Source organism: Pan paniscus, chromosome 13, assembly GCF_029289425.2.
Source record: "Pan paniscus chromosome 13, NHGRI_mPanPan1-v2.0_pri, whole genome shotgun sequence".
Taxonomy (NCBI): domain Eukaryota; kingdom Metazoa; phylum Chordata; class Mammalia; order Primates; family Hominidae; genus Pan; species Pan paniscus.
Window position 1 is genome coordinate 81,186,173 of NC_073262.2, and position 20,718 is coordinate 81,206,890.

At 40.4% G+C, this 20,718-nt stretch overlaps 2 protein-coding genes across 2 annotated transcripts in view; one reads left to right on the forward strand and one right to left on the reverse strand.

Annotated features, from left to right (window-relative positions):
• Positions 1–1,249, forward strand: part of PLEKHA3 (pleckstrin homology domain containing A3) — a 58,799-nt gene extending 57,550 nt beyond the window's left edge. Inside the window, exon 11 of the mRNA XM_003815510.5 lies at positions 186–1,249. The gene's annotated coding sequence lies outside the window, so the exon portion shown is untranslated. The remainder of the gene's footprint in view (positions 1–185) is intronic.
• Positions 1–20,718, reverse strand: part of TTN (titin) — a 280,746-nt gene that overhangs the window by 14,003 nt on the left and 246,025 nt on the right. Inside the window, exons 321-348 of the mRNA XM_063595464.1 lie at positions 19,842–20,138; positions 19,149–19,736; positions 18,754–19,056; positions 18,349–18,645; positions 16,376–16,663; positions 15,964–16,263; positions 15,425–15,727; positions 15,013–15,318; positions 13,141–14,907; positions 12,478–12,771; positions 11,497–11,784; positions 11,081–11,380; positions 8,918–10,984; positions 8,514–8,816; positions 8,111–8,416; positions 7,723–8,013; positions 7,331–7,627; positions 6,899–7,204; positions 5,708–6,013; positions 5,341–5,622; positions 4,576–5,169; positions 4,167–4,454; positions 3,769–4,068; positions 2,786–3,088; positions 1,556–1,858; positions 870–1,454; positions 434–739; positions 28–327 (exon numbers count right to left, since the gene is read on the reverse strand). Of these exons, the coding sequence (XP_063451534.1) occupies positions 28–327; positions 434–739; positions 870–1,454; positions 1,556–1,858; positions 2,786–3,088; positions 3,769–4,068; positions 4,167–4,454; positions 4,576–5,169; positions 5,341–5,622; positions 5,708–6,013; positions 6,899–7,204; positions 7,331–7,627; positions 7,723–8,013; positions 8,111–8,416; positions 8,514–8,816; positions 8,918–10,984; positions 11,081–11,380; positions 11,497–11,784; positions 12,478–12,771; positions 13,141–14,907; positions 15,013–15,318; positions 15,425–15,727; positions 15,964–16,263; positions 16,376–16,663; positions 18,349–18,645; positions 18,754–19,056; positions 19,149–19,736; positions 19,842–20,138 (12,468 nt within the window). The remainder of the gene's footprint in view (positions 1–27; positions 328–433; positions 740–869; positions 1,455–1,555; positions 1,859–2,785; positions 3,089–3,768; positions 4,069–4,166; positions 4,455–4,575; positions 5,170–5,340; positions 5,623–5,707; positions 6,014–6,898; positions 7,205–7,330; positions 7,628–7,722; positions 8,014–8,110; positions 8,417–8,513; positions 8,817–8,917; positions 10,985–11,080; positions 11,381–11,496; positions 11,785–12,477; positions 12,772–13,140; positions 14,908–15,012; positions 15,319–15,424; positions 15,728–15,963; positions 16,264–16,375; positions 16,664–18,348; positions 18,646–18,753; positions 19,057–19,148; positions 19,737–19,841; positions 20,139–20,718) is intronic.

Below are 20,718 nucleotides of genomic sequence, written 5' to 3' on the forward strand. Positions count from 1 at the left end.
ATAAGTAGAGAACCAAAGGCTACTTACATGTGAGTTTAGTCTTTATAGACATAGCAGTTCTGCGAGGTCTGCTCAGCCCAGTCTCATTCTCAGCAAAAACCCTGAATTCATACTCAGTAGCTTCCAGCAAACCTCCTATTGTGAATTGCTTGTCCTTAATACGTTCCTTATTGCTCTTCTTCCAGGCACTGTCTCCAGACTGTCTATATTCAACCCAGTATCCAAGAATTTCTTTACCACCATCACATTCAGGTTTCTCCCACTGTAGAGTGACACTATCTTTGGATATTGAAAGAATCTCAAGTTCTCCTGGTTGGCTTGGTTTATCTGAAATATTTTAAAATAATGAAAAGGGAGTCAGCTTTACTGGTGAAATAAAAGGACCAAACATGGCTTGCTTCTTTAATTTAACCCCTTCTTCTGAATTCCTTACCAAATGGATCTTTGCAAACAACTGGTTCAGAAGCAGGGCTGGTCTCACTCAGGCCAACATCATTCTGTGCGATGATGCGGAACTGATACTCAGCATCGGGAACAAGCCCTGTGACAGTGTACATTGTGGTGGTGATCTGAGTCTTGTTGTGTCTGACCCACTTGTCAGTGGATGTCTCTTTGCGTTCAATGTAGTAGCCTGTGACTCTAGAACCACCATCATCTTTGGGCCGGGACCAGGACAAGCTAACAGAACTCTTGGTTACATCGAGTACTTCTGGAGGATTGCTTGGAGGTTCTGGAGGATCTGTAAATACAAGTGGAAAGCACACATGTATTAGAATACAGTCCCAAGTATTATAAGCCAATGACTTTCATTTAAAAACAGAAAAGTGCTGAAATAATGTTTATAATTTTGTGGTTGAAAGGGCACTTACTCAATGGTGTTTTTGGTATGACTGGTTCCTCAGATTTCAAGGATTTGCTTATGCCAAACTGGTTTTCTGCTGAAACACGGAAATGGTATTCTACATTCTCTTTGAGGCCTTTTACCACCAGAGATGTACCTCGGACTCTGGAATCAATGGTATACCAGGCGGCTTTAGGCACTTCTCGTCTCTCGAGGATGTAGCCTAAGATGTCAGCACCACCATCATCAGCAGGAGGTCTCCAGCTGACCCTCACAGAGCGGGCTTGGATGTCATCATATTCCAGTGGCCCTTCTGGACTGTTGGGACTTCCTATCACCCTGACCTTGATGTAGACAGCCTTCTTGCCACATTTATTTTCCAGAACCAGGTCATAAGTGCCAGAGTCACCCCTGTCTGCTTCTTTGATCACAAGCTCAGTGTGTGTTTCAGATGTTGCAATCATGGCACGCTTACTAATATCCTGGCCTTCCTTGGTCCATTTACATATTGGGAATGGTTTTCCTTTGATTGGTATGGTAAGTCTGATGACTCCACCTTGCCTTACAAAGATACCTTCTTGGTATCTTTCATCAAGTTCATAATCAGGATATTCTGGAAAAAAAGGTAGGGTTTCAATTTAGCATTTGGGGTAGGGGGACTAAGAAATAAGTCTATGGCAATTATTGCAGAAAGCAAATGATCATATGTCTCACCAAGCATTTCAGTGACTTTGACTGTTCCTGGTACCTCAGCAGGCTCACCAGGTCCACCAGCATTACAAGCTAGGACGCGGAACCTGTATTCTGCACCCTGAGGTAGATGTGTTAGAGTATACTCTCGAATCTTGGTTGGAGTGGTGTTACACTTGGTCCATTCATGTTGATCTACTTTTTGCATTTCAATCAAGTAGCCTGTGACTTTAGATCCTCCTTCATCTTCTGGAACACTCCAGGCCAGGGAGACTGATGTCCTTGTTGTATCAGTAACTCTTGGGTTTTGTGGCTTTCCTGGAGGAGCTGGGAATAAGAATAAGAATATACTGGTTAAAGTTGCTGCAAAGTTGAAAATTAGCTGTGCCACCTAACAAATTCAATGAGTTGTTGAAACGGACTGTTAACATTAGCCTGTTTTTTTGTCTTGTGAAAATTTTATTCATGGCTGGGTGCGGTGGCTCATGCCTGTAATCACAGCAAGTTGGGAGGCCGAGGTGGGCAGATACTTGAGGTCAGGAGTTAGTTCAAGACCAGCCTGGCCAACATGGTGAAACCGCGTCTCTACTAAAAACATAAAAATTAGCCATGCGTGGTGGCAGGCACCTGTAATCCCAGCTACTCAGGAGGCTGAGGCAGAAGAATTGCTTGAACCTGGGAGACAGAGGTTGCAGTGAGCCAAGATCATGCCACTGCACTCCAGCCTGGGTGACAGAGTGAGACTCTGTCTCAAAAAAAACAAAAAAACAAAAAAAACAAAAAAACAAAAGAAAGAAAAAAGAAAATTTTATTCATTTTATCAGTTAAAAATACTTAACATTTTTTCACTTTCCTTTCTCTTAAATGTGCTTCATTTGTAATCACTATTATTATCTTACATTTATCAGCAGTTTTTAAAGTGCTTCCAGAAATATTAACTTGTTTTAAAATTTTAAGTGTGATAGAAAGCATATATTATGAATCTCATCTTAAAGAAGTGGAAATTGACTCCAGAGAAGAATATTAAAAATTATTTGCCAGAAATTGCTAGCGGCTGGGGTGGGGAAGGGACTGATTACAAACGGACACGAGGGAACTTTACGGGGTAATAAAAATATTCCACATTTTGATTGTGGTGGTGATTACAAAACAGTACATTTTTCAAAAGTCATAGAACTATATATTTCAAAAAGGTGAATTTTCCCACATATAAATTGTAACTCAATCAATTTGACTGATACAAAATGTACTTACCAATTGGATCCATGGCAACGATGGGTTTGGAAGGACGACTTGGTTTCCCAGACCCTCTTGCATTAATGGCTGTGACACGGTGTTCATATTCTAAGCCTTCAATAAGGCCAGTGGAGCGGTACCGTGTCATCGTCACAGGTACTTTATTTACACGGACCCATCGATCTGCTCTCACTTCTTTGCGCTCCACAATATATCCAGTCACTTGGGAGCCACCGTCATCCTCTGGTGGGTACCAAGTAAGTGTCATGCCATCACGGGAAACATCAAATATCTGTAATGTTTCTGGGGGTCCAGGAATACCTGCAGCAAGACAGAGGTTAACACGATATGGCAATATGAATAAGTTAAAACAATGACTCATATATTTGTGTTTTCCTTAGGTTTTGGTTGGTATTTTAAAAGATACATAAGACACATGACTATTTTTCCAATAGTTTCACTTTTGTACTATTTGTAAATTTTAATTTAAATCATTTAATTATTTAATTATTTTTATTAAAAATTTTTGACTTTTAGCTTCAGGGGTACATGTGCAGGTTTGTTACATGGGTATATTGCATGATGCTGAGGTTTAATTTTGTACTTTCCTTGCTGTTCCTCATTTTCTTCAATTCTACATTTATTAAGCATGCACTCTGTATTTTTTTCTCACTATAACATTGCCAGTCCTCCTTCCTTTCCTCTCTTCCTCCTTCCCTTCTCTCTTTTCTTCCTTCCGTTCCTTTCTTCCTAACTCCCTCCTCTTCTCTTTCATAAGAGTGAAGATATTAAAAAAAAAATCAAGACTAAGTGTGTTGAAAACCTCTGAGAAAAGGAGGTTTAGAAACCTGAGAAAAGGAGGTTTAGAAACCTTAGAAAGACCACAGGGTTAATTTTGTGACCTATTTTTATTTACATTAGGGCATATTAAAAACAAATTCTTTTTTGTTAACATTCAGAATCAGAGGTGGGGAGAGTAGTGGAAGGGCCTGTGGACTTACGGATGCTGCTGCGACACTCTATGACCTCAGACTGCAAGTAAGAGCCAATCCCGAAGCGGTTTGTTGCAGCCACACGGAACACATACTCATTTCCTTCGGTGAGTCTGGTAAACTTAAACATGGACCTAGTCACTGATTCAGAAACGGGCAGCCATCCTGGACGATGAGCGTCACGTTGTTCTACCACATAACCACTCAGTGGAGCACCACCGTCCAATTCAGGTGGTTCCCAGGAAATGGTAATTGATGTAGCATCAATTTCATCAATCTTAATAGGTCCTGTTGGTGGACCAGGCTTGTCTATGAAAGAGAAGAAATACAGGAAATTAATTTTTACTTCAAATCAAAATTGGGTGACTGAACATCAACTTGCTTGTATCTTTGTCACACATCCTTACCAAGAATGATAACTTTAATGGTTTCTGAAGTAGTTCCGGTAACATTCTTCAATTCAAGTGTGTATTCTCCAGTATCTCTGATAGTGGTTTCACGGATGGTTAATTTAGCTACTTTAGTGTGAGTTTCAACTGTGACACGCTCTGATTCTCTCAGTTTAGAACCAGCAAAGAACCAGGAAGCAGCAGGAGGTGGACGGCCAGCAATAGGTATCACCAGCTCTACTGGTCTGCCAGCTGGGACATGGATGGTCTTCTGAGGCATTGTAGAAAGATCGATTGTTGGCAACACTATGGGAAAGAAATCAGGCATTTATTCTTAAGCATTATTTTTATGGTAAATTGTTACGAATTCTGAATGTTTTCGTTTTACTTTACTTTTTTTTTTTTTTTTTGGCTATTTGGTACATACCTCTGAGGTCTTGTACAGTCACGGCTGTGACAATCTCTCTTGGTTCTGACACACCTTTCTCATTTTGTGCCCTCACTCTAAATAAGTATTGTTCACCTTCATTTAAGGAAGTAACAGTGTGCTCTAGGACTGTGGGTTTTAAGGTGACAACCTTCATCCATCTCTCTGTGCCAGCTTTGCAGGCCTCGAGAACATATCCAGTGAGTCGGCTACCACCATCGTAGAGTGGTTTTTCCCAGGCAAGGGTAACAGTGGATTTGGTGACATCGACCACTTCTAGCTTTGCAGGCACCAAAGGCACTTCTGAGACCAGTACTGCATCAGATGTTTCACAAGGTTCTCCAATGCCATAAATATTTTCTGGCAGCACTCTGAAATAGTACATGGTTCCTTCTACAAGTCCAGAAATTCTGTAAAGTGTCTTGCTGCATTTGGTAGTTACTGTTTTGAATGCTCTCATAGCAGCTTCACGCTTCTCAACGATGTAATTGTTGACTGGAGCTCCACCATCAATCGTGGGAATTTCCCAAGTTATAGTCACAGAATCTCTTGATACTTCCTTAACTTTCACTGAAGGACAGGGACCAGGAGTATCTGAAAAACAGAATGAAAGATTCATATTTCCTATTTGCCTGATAGCTTTTTTTTTCTTGGGGAAATATAATCAACATAGTTCCTTTCTAGAGAGGTGATCAATCATAGGTCAAGCTATATTGTTTTAGAGGATCTACTCATTGTATAGCCAATTTTAAGTAAAATGCTTACCATAGACTTTAACAAGGACTGTTGCTGATTTCTTGCCAGATTGGTTTTCAGCTTCAATTGTGTATTTTCCAGCATCGTACCGATTAACTTTGTCCACTATTAGCAATGAGTAGCTCTCAGTGGTGTCAATAATTGCCCGGCTTGCAAGGTCAATGCCCTGCTTGCTCCACGTGATGACAGGAGGTGGTCGTCCAGATACAGACACCATCAAGCGCAAGGAGGCCCCAGCCCTGATGGTCACAGTCTTCTTTAGATCATCTGCAAGCTCAAGATCTGGTATTTCTGGAAAGTTAATGACAAAATTTAATTAATTCATGGACAGGTGTGAGAAGAAAATAATTCACCTAAAAGCTTCTGTGATAAATACCTATTCTTTCCACGGGCTCAATTTCAGCAATTGATTCGCTGTATTCGCTCATACCCTTCACGTTCACCGCAGCAACTCTGAAGGAATATTTCTGGCCCATTTTAAGGTCTGGCACAGTGAATTCAGTATTTCTTATTGTGGCATTGGTATGCACTCGGTACCACTGATCAGTGTCCTTCTCTTGCATTTCCAGAACATATCCTACAATGTCAGTACCACCATCGTACATGGGTTTGGTCCATGCCAAACTAATGCTGTGTTTGGTGGTATCCACAACTCTTGGAGCAGAAGGTGGTCCAGGGGTATCTGTGGAATTTAAAAAGTGAGATGCAGATATTAGGCAAATAAGGAAATGTTGAGATTTGTATTTTTTGTTTTCAAGACTCACAAAGGCATTATTGCTCTTGTCCACACTCACCAAGATAATCTTCATTAACTGGGCTCCTGATATTATAGGACAGCACAGCGTGCCACATTATAATTTAATATTATTATCTTAAGAATTAAATTGCTTTAGGAAAGTAGATATTTCTTCCCTACTTCTTTGGCCAGCTTTACTGTGTGTTCTCTGTTAGCTAAGCTCATTACTTAAAAGTACCCATTCTTAGGGACTTTTCTTTAGTTGCTTATCTTTCACTGGGTTAGTATCACTTGCCACCAATACATTTCTAATGAATACAAGAATTGGTTTCCTTAGCTTCCCCAATTCAGTCCCAGTGACTATTCCTTTATAGTTCTTGGGCTCAGACTCTGTAAAAGGATTTGCCACTTATTTTTGAAGCTCTTGTCACAATTACTTTGTCAGTAACTTATGAAACCACTAGAAACTGTATGTTCCTGCTAAACCTCTTCTTAAAAGGAGTTTTGCCATTTTTCTTTTCAGTTATTACAGTACAATGCATTTTTCTCTAAGGAAAATTTATAAAATAGATTCTTTTCATATTGATAGTAGAATATTTTTTCATTAATTGGAAAATGCTGTACAACTTTTAGCAATTCTAATTGCTAACTTAACAGATGTAATAGTTAAAATGTTCTCTGACTTAAGCTATATTTATGATCATGCAAATAAGCATGTGCTTTTCTAGACCATTCATAAATTCTAAAAATTCTTAGAGATTGTGTGTTGGAAAATTATCTGTCATATAGTTTTGAGGAGCATTGTATTTATGTATGATTCTTGGAGCTCACATGATGGTTCTCTGCATGAGATGAAGTTGGAAGCTTCGCTGGGCTCACTGTTACCAGCTGCATTCACTGCGGTCACCCGGAACTGGTAATCACAACCCTCCATCAGGCTGGTCACCTTCAGCCTGGTATCATACACCACATAGTCTTTGTTGACACGTGTCCAGCGCAGGCTCTTCTTCTCACGTTTGTCTACTAGGTAGTTGCTGATTTCATTGCCACCATCAGATTCAGGTTTTGTCCACTGAATGATAATATGCTCTTTGCCAGTCCCAACTTCTTCAGGTATGCCGGGTGGTGATGGAATAGCTGTTTATGAAAATAAGGATGATGAGAATTGCACAAAATTACTATTGATAAGACTGCCCTTCTCCCTTCTCCCCCTGATTCTATTACATTTCAACTGTCAAATTGTTTAAAAGTGTTAATACTCACTGAATGAGTTTCTGGCTACAATTGGCTGTGATTCAACAGGCACACCAGGGCCATATTTGTTTACTGCCCTCACTCGGAATATGTACTCATTGTTCTTGATGAGCCTGGTAACGACATAGGATAGGGTTGGGCATTCGCCTTCAACAATCACCCAGTTGAGCCTGCTAGTCTCGCGTCTTTCCACGATGTAGTGAGTGATTTCTGCTCCTCCGTCTTCCTGCGGAAGGCTCCAGGCTAAAGTGCACTTCTCCTGTGTTACTCTGCTGACGGTGAGCTTTCCACATGGGCCAGGGGAATCTGAAACAGGTGTAATGACAAGCCATGATGAAGATCATTCTTTCTGCCCACACTGGAAAATGCTATATAAATGTGAGAACATTTGACATGCTTACCAAGCACTTTGACCATGACAGACACGGCCTTGGTCCCGCTGGCATTTTTCACTGTTAAAGTGTATTTTCCACTGTCACTTCTGTCACAGAACTTGATCACAGCAGTTGCTCGTTTGCCAGTATACTGCAAAGAGACTTTTTCACAGAGATCTAGCTCCTTGTCTCCTTTGGTCCAGATAATTTTGGGTTCAGGTTTGCCACCAACTGCAGCATCCAGAACAAGATCAGAACCTGCTCTGATGGTAACCAGATCACCGTGTAATCGGGCATCCAGTTCGGCTTTGGGTGGAGCTGTCAGTAGGCAAAACAGATATGAATGAATATCTGAGAGTTTATTTTCACATAAATTGAGATAATTTTAAAAAGGAGAATGTTGACTATTTCCTACCGTATTCATCTCGGCAAGTGACAGGGCCTGTAGATTCAGACCCTTTGCTAATTACGCCTGCTGCATTCTTGGCTAACACACGGAACTCATAAGTGTCTCCTTCACTGAGAGCAGTCACGGTGAAGAAATTGTCAGATACAATGGTGTAGTTGCACTTCAGCCAGCGACCATCTCCTACCTCACTGACTGGCTTACGCTCTATGATGTAGCCCACAACCTTGCTGCCTCCATCATACGCTGGGGCAGACCAAATCAGTGATACTGTTGATCTTGTGACATCTGTTACCTCTGGTCTGCCTGGTGCATCTGGAAGGGATGCAAAAATAAGGTTAAAATATACCACTCTGAGTTCTACTAGAATCAGTAATAATAAACAAATATGCCCTTAAATTGTGATACATACCAACTGGATTTTGAGCCATTATAGGTCTTGAAGCTTCGCTGGCCTTGCTAACACCTGCAGCATTGAGTGCATAAGTTCTGAACTGATATTCCAGTCCTTCTACTAAACCAGTTACTTTGTAGTTGCACTCTAAGCATGGCACTTTGTTTTCTTTCACCCAAAGAATTGTATTACGTTCTTTCTTCTCAACCCAGTAGCCAATGATTTTACTGCCACCATCGTGGTAGGGTTCTTCCCAACGAATAGACATGGCATTGGCAGACACATGGTAGACCTCAGGTCTGGTAGGAGCGCTTGGTGGGACTAAATATAAACAAAGGTATTAAGTATGAATACAATTTTATAAAATTCAGGGGAAACATTTAATAATAGAGACTTTGAAATAGGATTTTAATTTTTCTTACCAAATGGATGTTCAGCAATTATTGGTGCTGATTCTAGAGGTTTGCTGACACCAAATCTGTTCTCTGAACTGACACGGAAAGAATATTCCATGTATTTTGTGAGATGAGTGACTTTAATTTGAGTGCGCTTGACACTGGAATTGACTAGCTGCCAAGCTGTTGTACCCGATTCACGCTTTTCAACTATGTAATTAGTAATTTCAGTGCCTCCATCATCTTTAGGTTCTCCCCATGACAGGACACACGATTCAGCTGAGACAGATGAGACCTCAATGGGGCCGGTTACTGGACCTGGCCTTCCAATGACCACAACTGTGACACTAAATGTTTTAACACCAGCTGTATTTTCCAGGGTCAAGAAGTATCTTCCAGAGTCACCTCTCATGCTGTCCTTTACAGTCAGTGTGGTTCTGTCTTTTGTTGTTGTAATGCTCACTCGATCTGTCTCTTTAAGTCTCATTTCTTCCAGTTTCCATGTTACTTTGGGGGCGGGACGACCACTGATTGGTACGTCGATGGTAAATGGGCTTCCTGCTTTGCAAGTTATAAGCTGATTGGTAATTCCAGTGAGGTCAGCAGTGGGCTCGATTTGAGGCTCCTTAATGATGACAGAAGAGAAGGCTTCCCTGGGTTCACTATAGCCAGCATCATTCTTGGCCTTCACACGGAATTCATATTCAGTTTTCTCAACAAGACGCTCTACTGTGAAAGTCAGCTGTTTGGTGTGACCAGCTTCAACCCAGAAGTCAGATCCCTTTTGTCTCATTTCAAGCAGGTAGCCAGTGATCCGGCTGCCTCCATCGTGGTCAGGTTTAAGCCAAGCTAAGACTGCGGAGGATTTGCTAGTATCAACAACATCAAGTCTCCTAGGTGGAGCAGGCTGTTCTGTGGCTACAATTGGTTCTGGCATTTCATAGGGCTCACCAACACCATACTCATTTACTGCAGAAACACGGAAATAGTACGGAACACCTTCGGCCAGGTCATTGACCTTGAAGATCTGACGAGTGCATTTTTCACTGATAACCTGCCAACTACGGCGACTTGCCTCTCGTTTCTCTACCACATAATGATGGATTCGGGCACCACCGTCAAGAAGAGGGGCATCCCACATCAATGTAGCAGATCCCCGGGTCACATCTTTGAAGGTAATTGGGCCAGGTGGGCCTGGAGTGTCTAGCACTTTCACGGTGAATGTGATTGACTTACTACCACTGTTGTTTTCCACAGTAAGGGTATATTTCCCTGCATCATTTCTGTTGCAGTTTTCCACAGTGAGGGTGCTGAAGGAGTCTGTTGTATGGATATCAGCCCGAAGGCTAAGGTTAGAGTCTGGTTTGCTCCACACAGCTGTAGGAGTAGGTCTACCTTGGTAGGCAATGAAGAGGCGAATACTGGCCCCAGCTCTAACAACATGAGTCTGTTTGAAGTTTGCATCTATGTCTAACTCAGGAGCTGTTAACCGGTCAACTGCTTTAATTGTGCCAGTCACTTCACAGCTGTCGCCTTTTCCAGCACCATTGATAGCACTAACTCGGAATTTGTATTCTTCACCTGCTTGTAGATCAGTGACTGTATATCTTGTTTTCACACATGCCTCTGCATTCACCTTGTGCCAGTCTCCTAAGTCGGCCTTACACATTTCAATAATATACCCAATTATTTCCATGCCACCATCAAACACTGGTTTGGACCATTCTAAGCTCACAGTTGTCTTTGATGTGTCTGTTACTTTGACCACTGTGGGAGGACCTGGTGGGTTGACGGGCTCTCTACATTTAATGAGTCTTGAGATGCCACTTGCAGGTCCAACTCCTGCAGCATTTTCAGCCATGACATGGAATTCATACTCATTGCCTTCTGTCAGACCAGTGACTTTGAATCTTGTTTCAGAGATTGGTCGTTTGCTGATCACTTTTACCCATCTTGTGCTTTTCTTTTCTCTTCTTTCAAGGATATACTGTTGAATTTCACTGCCACCATCTGATTCTGGCCTTGCCCATGTCAGGGTAATGCTGTTGCCTGTTATGTTGCTAGGTTCTGGAATGCCAGGGGCATCAGGAACAGCTGTAAAACAAAAACAAAACCCCAAATCAATTAGATGCATTTGCTTGGAAGGTTAAACTTTTGACATAGTACCGCTTAGTAAAAACACAAACTTACTGTATTGTATTTGAGCAACCACTGGATCAGAATCAAGTGGCCTGCCAACACCAAACTTGTTAACTGCAGAAACACGGAATTGGTATTCATTGCCGTTTATTAGTTTAATGGCAGTGTAACTTTGGGCTTCACATTTATCCTCAATTAGTGCCCAGGCAAGTCTGCTGGTTTCCCGTTTTTCAATGATGTAGTGGGTTATGGGAGCACAACCGTCATTGAGTGGAGCATCCCACCACAGAGTCATCTTCTCCCCAGTAATATTGGTGAATCTTATTGGCCCAACTACTTTTCCTGGTGTATCTATAAGAAAAAGTTTCTAGAGTTAGTTTCTTTTTCCTTGTCCATTAAAATACAACTAGGCATGTCTCTAATCCAAGTTCATAAATTGTAACATTAAGAAGCTATTTTAAAAGTACCTTGTACTTTCACTTTAATTTCTGCTTTTGCAGAACCAGATGCATTTTTGGCTTCCACTGTGTATACACCACGATGGTCCCGAGTAGCATCTCTAACAAATAGGCTGGTGGATCCAAGTACATCGGTTATTTCGATATTCATCCTCTTTTCGATTTCCACTCCATCTTTGAACCAAGTTACTCGAGGCACTGGTCTTCCTTGTACCAAAGCTTTAATTCTAAGGCTTTCTCCGGACTTAATAATGAGACCATCAAAGTATTCAGGGCCAAACTCTACTATTGGTGGAACTATAAAAGAAAGAGAAATACTATGTATTAGTTTGGCTTAATAAAGACATACATAAATATATATTTATCAGTAGTGCCATATCACAAGGCCTGGAAGAGTAATGACTTCTACTGTGCTACCAAAGCCTATTTTGAAAGTAGGATTGATAATTGAGAATTTGGACTATGGGGTTAAATATTTGCCTATTATTATTCCCTTTGTAATGCCTGTCATGTTTTTAATTTTGCATTGCTCTTTGTAAAAAGGAAAGTGAAACATTTACAGATCATGTACTTCCTAATACTGCTGCACAGTCACACAAGTTCTTTTAAGAGGCCATCAGCTGCATTCAAGCAAGGGGATGATTGTGTTGTTGGATGTATGTTGTATTTTAATAACTTCAGTAAAGATGGACACTTATTCTCGAGAATCTTTTCTTTATTTACTGTTAAGTGGCAAAAATTACAAAGCTAAAAACTCATTCCCACTTGCTGCATGCTCTTTATATGGGAATGGAGTGAAATAATAGAAAAAATAATTGATGCCAATTATTTTTTTCTTCTTTTCATCTGAAAGGTAGAAAGACATAATTCATCCACTTAGCAACCTTGGGTAATTTGTTTCTGTTACCATTTTACAGGCCAGGGGCCAAATGTGTTTTTTAAAAATGTGAATGCTCTTAGTCTCATTGGAAATAAGTTGTAAATGCTTACCATTTTCATCTCTTGTCATAATAATGCCAGAAGACTGTGAGGGCGGGCTTATAGTTCCAACAGCATTTCTTGCAATTATTCTGAACTCATAGCGATCCCCAGGACTGAGTCCTGTAACTGTGTACTGACATTCACTGACGTCAGTAAAGTTGCATCTCACCCAGCGTTCATTTCCTTGCCGTTTCTCAATGCTATAGCCCACAATCTTACTGCCTCCATCACGCAATGGTGGGTTCCATTTAAGTGTGATGGTTTCCCGGGTGACATCAATGTAGTCAGGAGTGCCAGGTGGGTCTAAAAAATTATAAGGAAGGTAAATGCATCATTACATTTGTAACCAGGTCTTAATCATCCATGGAAGAACAATACAATTATTCTATAATTTTAATAAATAAGTAAAATTTTTATAATAAGTAATTTATTCAATCTCCCAAACTCATTTTGGTCATTAATTTCAACTTTCCATTTCATAGTCTTTAAAATGAACTTCAAATTAGTTTATTAGACTGACTTAAAATAATTCCTCTTGCTTTACATGACCAGTTCTCTAGTGACAAGAAGATATGTAAGAAGGTGATGCAGAGAAGAAAAGCATTCCTTGATATATTTGTTTCTAATATGTTCAATTGCTAAACTAAATGTATTTGAATAATAATCACTTACCTACTGGAGAAACAGCTAAGGTAAATTTGCTTGGGTCACTAGGTGAGCTTAGGCCAGCAGAATTTTCAGCATATACACGGAATTGGTAATCCAGACCTTCTACCAGTCCAGTGGCTCTATATTCTCTTCCAGAGATTGGTGATATATTAACTTTTTGCCAGAGGATGCTATTTCTTTCTTTCTTTTCAACATGGAATCCAGTAACTTCTGAACCACCATCATAAACTGGAGCATCCCAAGTTAGTGACATGCCATCAGAAGTCACATTGTATATAACTGGCTTTCCTGGGGGACCAGGAATCCTGAACTGGTGTTTTGCCACAATAATGCTTGAGACAAGTGGTTGGCTGACTCCGTATCTGTTTTCTGCTCTCACTCTAAACTGGTACTCAGCATCTTTGACTAGATTAGGAACTTTGAAAGTCGTTCTGGCAACACTTGAACACACCATCTTCCAGTTAGTTTGTGAAGTTTCCCGCTTCTCGATGCTGTAACAAGTAATTTCTCCTCCTCCATTATCTTCAGGTACATCCCATGACAGGATGACACTATCAGCCTTGATTTCATCAAATCGAATGGGTCCTTTGGGCTTTGATGGTGGGCCAAGGGTGATGACTGTAATGGGGACTGCAATTCTACACACTGCATTATCAAGAATAACAGTGTATTTTCCTCCATGCTCCTTCTTGGCATTCTTAATACTCAAAGTAATTTTGTTTTCAGTTTTACTGAAACGAACAAATTCACTTTCTTTCAGTGGCAAGCCATCTTTCAGCCAACTGATGGATGGTTTGGGTTTTCCCTTATAAGGTAATTCAAGGTGCACATTGTGCCCAATTCTCACAGTGACTTGTGCCCCAGGGATATCTGACAGGTCAACTTCAGGTGTAATAATAAGTTCTTTCACTGTAATTGGCCCAATAGTGACAGGATCACTCAGTCCTTTCTCATTTTTGGCAAACACTCTGAATTCCAGGACTGACTGCTCCTTAAGTTGGCTAACCTCAATTTCACATGTCTTACTTATGCCAGCGTGGGACCATGTCTGTTCACCTTTACCTTTCCTTTCTACAACATATTCTGTGATGACGCTACCACCATCAAAGTCAGGTTTGGTCCAGCTGAGGATGACAGATGTCTTTGTTGAGTCTTTCATTGAGAGATCACGTATAGGAGCTGGTACTTCAGCAGCCTTCACTGGCTCTGTAGTTTCACAGGGTTCCCCAATTCCAATTTCATTTTCTGCAAGAACTCTGAAGAAGAATGGAGTCTTCTCCGACAAATCTATTAGCTTGAAGGATGTGCTAGAACATTTGTGTGATACGACAGACCATGTTCTCTTGGTGGCATCTCTCTTTTCAATGACATAATTAATTATTGGAGATCCTCCATCAATGAGAGGAGGATCCCAGAGCAAAGTGACTGTGCCTCGAGAAACATGTTTAACCTGTAGTTTCTGGCAGGCAGCTGGTGTGTCAAGCACTTTAACACTCACAGTTGAAGACTTAGGTTCACCAACTCCATTTTCTATTGTGAGAATATATTTTCCTGTATCATTGCGAGTAACTTGAGGAATGGTGAGTAATGAGGATGAATCAGTGTTTTCAATGCTGTATCTGGCATCACTGCCAAGATTCTTCTCATCTTTTCTCCATGTGACAGTAGGTGGAGGTCTGCCTTTAAAGGGAATCAACACTTGTACATCTTCACCAGCTTTGGCAATAACAGAAGTTCTGAGAGCCACATCCAGGTCAATCTCTGGTGCCTCTGTAGACATAAAATGGATACATACAGTGAATTTTAAAAGCAAAAAAGAGTGATTTCCTGGAAGTATGCTTTTTAAAAAACATAATCAAACCAGTAGGTACATACCAAGTATATCTTTAGCTTGTACAGGTTCAGTCATTTCTATAGGTTCTCCTTGTCCAGCACAGTTTACAGCAGATACCCGGAAGTAGTAATTGACTCCAGGTTTCAGGTTGGATACCACATATTCTGTAGTTCTGACCTCTCCTTTGGTAGAGACAGTAGTCCATTCCTCTTCCTCTCCTTGTCTTATCTCGACAACATACCCAGTAACAGCACTGCCCCCATCATAGACAGGCTTACTCCAGCCAAGGGTGATGGATGACTTGGTTGAATCTGCGATTCTTATCTTAGCAGGTGGACCTGGAGGATCTGGAATGGCCATTCACAATAAAATAATTACACAATCATGTACAATTTAGTCACACAGGTGAATATAGAAGACACAGGTGAAGATGCTGCAGGTATGAGCACTTACCAATAGGATCAGCAGCTTTGTAGAATTCAGATGGTTCAGAAAATGGACCCTGTCCAGCAGCGTTTACAGCACAAACTCTGTATTGATAGTCACTGTTTTCTGTGAGTCCTGTTACTTTTTGTCTGGTGTCACGGATAGTCTCTTTTAGTACTTTAAACCATCCTAGGCTCTTCTTGTCTCGTTTTTCAAGGAAATAGCCACTTATATCACTACCGCCATCTGCAATTGGCCTGCTCCATACAACAGTCATCGAATTCTTGGTAATCTTTGTCACTTCTGGTATGCCTGGTGGCCCAGGTGTAACTATTTAGAAAGGAAAGGAAAACAAGGTACAAGAATCAACATTACTGATAAATTATACCTTTGATGTTCACATTCTTTCCAAGAACATTGGTTTTATTTTTTGTATTTTTCACCTTGTGAAAAGGATGGTAATGAGACAGGTGTTATATAAAAGAAAATTAAAGCATATGCACAGGTTAGCGTAGTTTATTTTTAAATTTTTCACGTTTCAGTTTTCTAATGAAATCATGTCTCACCAAATGCGTTCTTGGCTACAACGGAATCAGATTCCAGTGGCTCGCCAATTCCATATTTGTTCACGGCTCGAACCCGGAAGATGTATTCATTTCCTTTGATAATTTTGGTGGTTGTAATGATGCACTCTTCCAAATGTTCAGACACCATAGACCACACAACGCGGCTTGTCTCACGCTTTTCCACAATGTAGTGAGTGATTTTTGCACCACCATCATCAGCTGGAGGCCGCCAGAGAAGGGTGATCTTTTCAGCAGTTACAGTCTTAAATTCAATTGGTCCACCAGGTGGGCCTGGTTTGTCTATCAGTGAAAGGACAAAACACGATGTTAGTACTTCTTTAAAGCCTACTTATTCAAAATTACTAAGCTTTAGGCAAATGTAATGTGACAGTGGTCTGTATTCAGCACCTACCAAGGATCTGTACTCTGATGGTGGCTGAGGCTGAGCCCATGGCATTCCTTAGTTTTAATTCATAGCATCCGCTATTAAGGCGATCGGCATCTTTGATGAGTATAGATGCGAGGTCCGTGGTATTTTCAACACACACCAGTGCATTGGTTTGTAATTCTTTATCATCTTTATACCACTCAATAGTAGGCGCAGGTTTGCCAGAAATGCCAGCTCTGAGCTTCACAGATGTACCTGCTCTGTATTTGACAACTTCTGTATATTCTAGAGGCAAATCAATTACAGGACCACCTGCAAGAAAAACAGATGAGAAATATTTAAAATATTTTAAGGATGGAAAAAAAATAGTTGCACCAAGCTTAAAGTAAGGTCATTGGCCATTATTAAATTATACACACACACCATCATTATAATTCTATGCAATCATTATTTAAAAATTAAAAATTTATAGGCCACTCTTCTATCTCAGATGGGGTAGAAAGACTGTGAGTTGTGCAGGGACTTAAGCACCTTTTACATGTGTTTTAAAGTCCATTAGTTGCTTTATTCCAGTGAAGAAATGGGATATGGTAGTGAGAACATCATGGAAGAAGCTGTTAAACATTTCCTTTCACTTTAGCTTTTCTTTCCTTTTCTTCTAAGCACCTCCTATTCTTTTTCTTTTCCCTTCCCAGTTCACTGATATCCAAGTGTGGATGGTTCATGTCAGACACTTAAAGTCTGAATTCTCTACCCACAGAGCTACATAATTACTGGACAGATTTTCTGCCATGCTGTTTGGAATTATCAAGAAAGATAACTAAATTCGACTTGCTTTATACTCTCATAAACACTGATTCAGTATCCACAAAGCCTGATTCATAAATAATGAACAGCCCTGAGATTCTCAGCATGAAGATGGAAGAGGATACTTTTGCCCAGACACTATAGTGGCTCAATTTTCTCTTAGCAAATGGAGATCTTTTAGGTAAAGTGTCACAGGATACCTGACTCTCATGACGTTTTAATTTTCAAAACATTGTTGAGTTGAATGTGCCACTTATTTTCCAGAATGGTGAAGAATATGCATTTTGGACTAACCATGATAGAGAGGGCTCTGAAGTCTGTCTGTCTGAATTCCCACTCCATCCCTAACGGGGAAGTTACAAAAGCACTCTCAGCCTCAGTTTCCCTTCTATAAGATGGCTAATATGAGGGCTGTGAGAACTAAGGGAAAGAATTCATGAAAATTCCTCAATAAATGTTAGCTGCTGCTAATACTATCATCATCAAAGTCTGTGTTTAGACCAGGCATGGTGGCTCACACCTGTAATCCCAACACTTTGGGAGGCCGAGGTGGGTGGATCACCTGAGGTCAGGAGGTTGAGACCTGCCTGGCCAACATGGTGAAACTCCGTCCCTACTAAAAATACAAAAAATTAGCTGGGTGTGGTGGGGCATGCCTGTAATCCCAGCTACTCAGGTGACTGAGGCACGAGAATCGTTTGAGCCCAGGAGGCGGAAGTTGCAGTGAACCAAGACCGTGCCACTGCACTACAGCCTGGGTGACAGAATGAGACTCTGTCTCAAACAAACAAACAAACAAACAAACAAAAACACAAAAAACGAAGTCTCTGTTTAGTCTGTGGCTTATTTAAGAGCAATATTCTCTAGGAACTCAACCATGGTTTAATTATTGACTCTGATAATTTAAAATAGAATGAAAGCACCAACTCATACAATCAATCATAAAAGGTTGAAGTTGGAAAGGCCCATAGATATCCTGAGGTCTAAATCTCTCACTTTACAGTCAAGTCAAGAGGGCTGGAAAGGTATTTAAGGAATTTTCCTCAGACTCCCAGCTAGTCCATAATTTCTTCCAAAAACCCCATTAAGGCACAGAGTAAAAGTTATTCTATAGGATTAGAACCAGGAAAAGGTATGCGGAAATACTGAGTTAAATAGCAATTTTGATTCAAAGTGCTAAGTATGCTTACCATAAGAATCGATGCAAGTAATGGGCCCTACAACCTCAGATGGATTGCTAATGGAACCAACAGCATTCCTGGCAAAGACACGGAATTCATACTGGGAATTCTGAGTCAAGCCAGAGATGGTGAATTGAGTTTCAGTAACATTGGTGAAGCTGGCCTTGGTCCATCTGCCATCTGGAAGGTCACGTCTCTCAACAATGTAGCCTGTAATCTTGCTACCTCCATCGAAAGCTGGTTGTTGCCATGAAAGGCTGACAGAGTTCTTTGAAATATCAGTGATACGAACATTTCTTGGGGGTTCTGTGGTAATAAGAGAAGCAGATTAGCGGCACTTATAATATTTTGCTTCGCAGAAGTAAGATTTGCATTTTTGTTATCAGAACTGCCCTTCCCATGACAAATACGTACCACAAGCATCAATTGCCAAGACTGGTTCAGAAGGATGGCTGGGTTTTCCAACTCCAGCAGCATTTTCTGCATACACCCTGAATTCATAAATAAGTCCAGCACTGATTGTTGTGACTTTGAAGTGAGTTGTGCGGATGACCAGTTTGTTGGCTTTTTGCCATAAAATACTGTTTCTGTCTTTCATTTCCAGGTGATAGCCTACGACTGCACTGCCTCCATTTGACACTGGTTCATGCCAGCCCACAGTGATGCTTTCTCGAGTAACATTAGTGACCCATGGTGTAGATGGTGGTCCAGGTGTTGCTACAAAAGAGAAAAATCCTATAGATTAGTACAGACAATAACACATTTATGGTAAAAGAAAACCTGGATCTTTGAAAAGTTGGACAACTTACTGTATGGTAGTTTGACAGTCACACAAGCTGAATCTATATGATCACTGATGCCAAAGCGGTTTTCTGCCTTGATGCGGAATTGGTATTCTTCTCCTGTGGTCAGTTTCATGACTTTCATCATGGTTCTTGCAACTGTTGCAGACACTTCAGTCCACACTGCAGTACTTGTTTCTCTTTTGAGTAGAATGTAGTTGGTAACTTGACTTCCACCGTCATACTTAGGTGGCTCCCATTTGAGAGTCACACTTTCTTCAGTTATATCACTAATAACAACAGGGCCAGTTGGAGGACCAGGCCTGTCTAGCACAACCATGTTAATGAAAGCTTTGGTTGTACCACTGGAGTTGGCAGCAGTGATTTCATATCTCCCAGCGTCAGCTGTAACACTTTCTTTGAGATTGATGGTCAGGTTCTCAGCAGTAATTTCGGTATTAAATCTCATGGTTGCCTTAAGGGGGACACCATCTTTTGATAAGGTCACTTTGGGAAGTGGTTTTCCAGAGATTGGAATGTCAACTTTAAGGTTTGAACCAGCTCTAACATATACAGTGTGACTTGGGAAATTCTTCATATCAATTTCAGGTGGTTCTGAAAAATGAGTATAGAAAGTGAAAGTGAAAAAGCGTTTCTGAAAATTAACATAAATCAATGCAAATAATTTCAAATTTTGCTTCTACACAAAATTAGACATACCTAGTTGCTCCTTAATAAGAACAGGAAGCAGAAGCTCTCTCGGGTCACTCAGGCCAGCTTGATTTTCAGCAAACACTCGGAAAAAGTATTCAGAATTCTCTCTCAGACCGGAAACAACGTGATGGGTTGACTTTGCCACTGCACATTTAACCCAGTTTTTCTGTCCTCTTTCTAGTGCTTCAACGACATAGTGTACAATTCTGCTTCCGCCATCATGTTCAGGCTTCAGCCAGGTCAGGGAAACACTGTCTTTGGATATACTTGTTACTCCAAGTTTTTCAGGTGGGCTTGGTTTTTCTAAGAAAACAAAGCATCAAAAGAAAGTGAATAATTATTACAACACTTTTAAATGTGCACTCTTCATGTATTGTCAAAAGAAAACTTTTAAATGAAGGCCATATTTTTACGTTGATTTTAGTCTTCCTTTTTACATAACCCATTTTGCTTCTGAACCAACCAAGGCTCCCACAAGCTATGTCATTACATGCTATAGCATTCAAATCCAAATTAAGGGTAAAATGACCAGATTAAATGATAAAATTTACTCCAAATTTACCATGGGGATAAAAAAGAGGAACAAGATGAACAATCTTTTAAAAAACTTTATATACAATTTCTGTACACACACACATGCACATACACACATACGATATATGTCATACACACATACTATATATATATAATCTGTGTATATATATATAAACATGTATACCTACATATATATACAGTTAGATTCAATAATACTTAAATTCAACATATATTATCCAATTTTAGCTACGTAAATTTCTGTTTTTTTAATCAATGAAAGACTCTTCACTAGAGATTCCATTTTGTGCCATAGTATGAATAGTTTGGGGTGTGAAGGGTGTGAACCCAA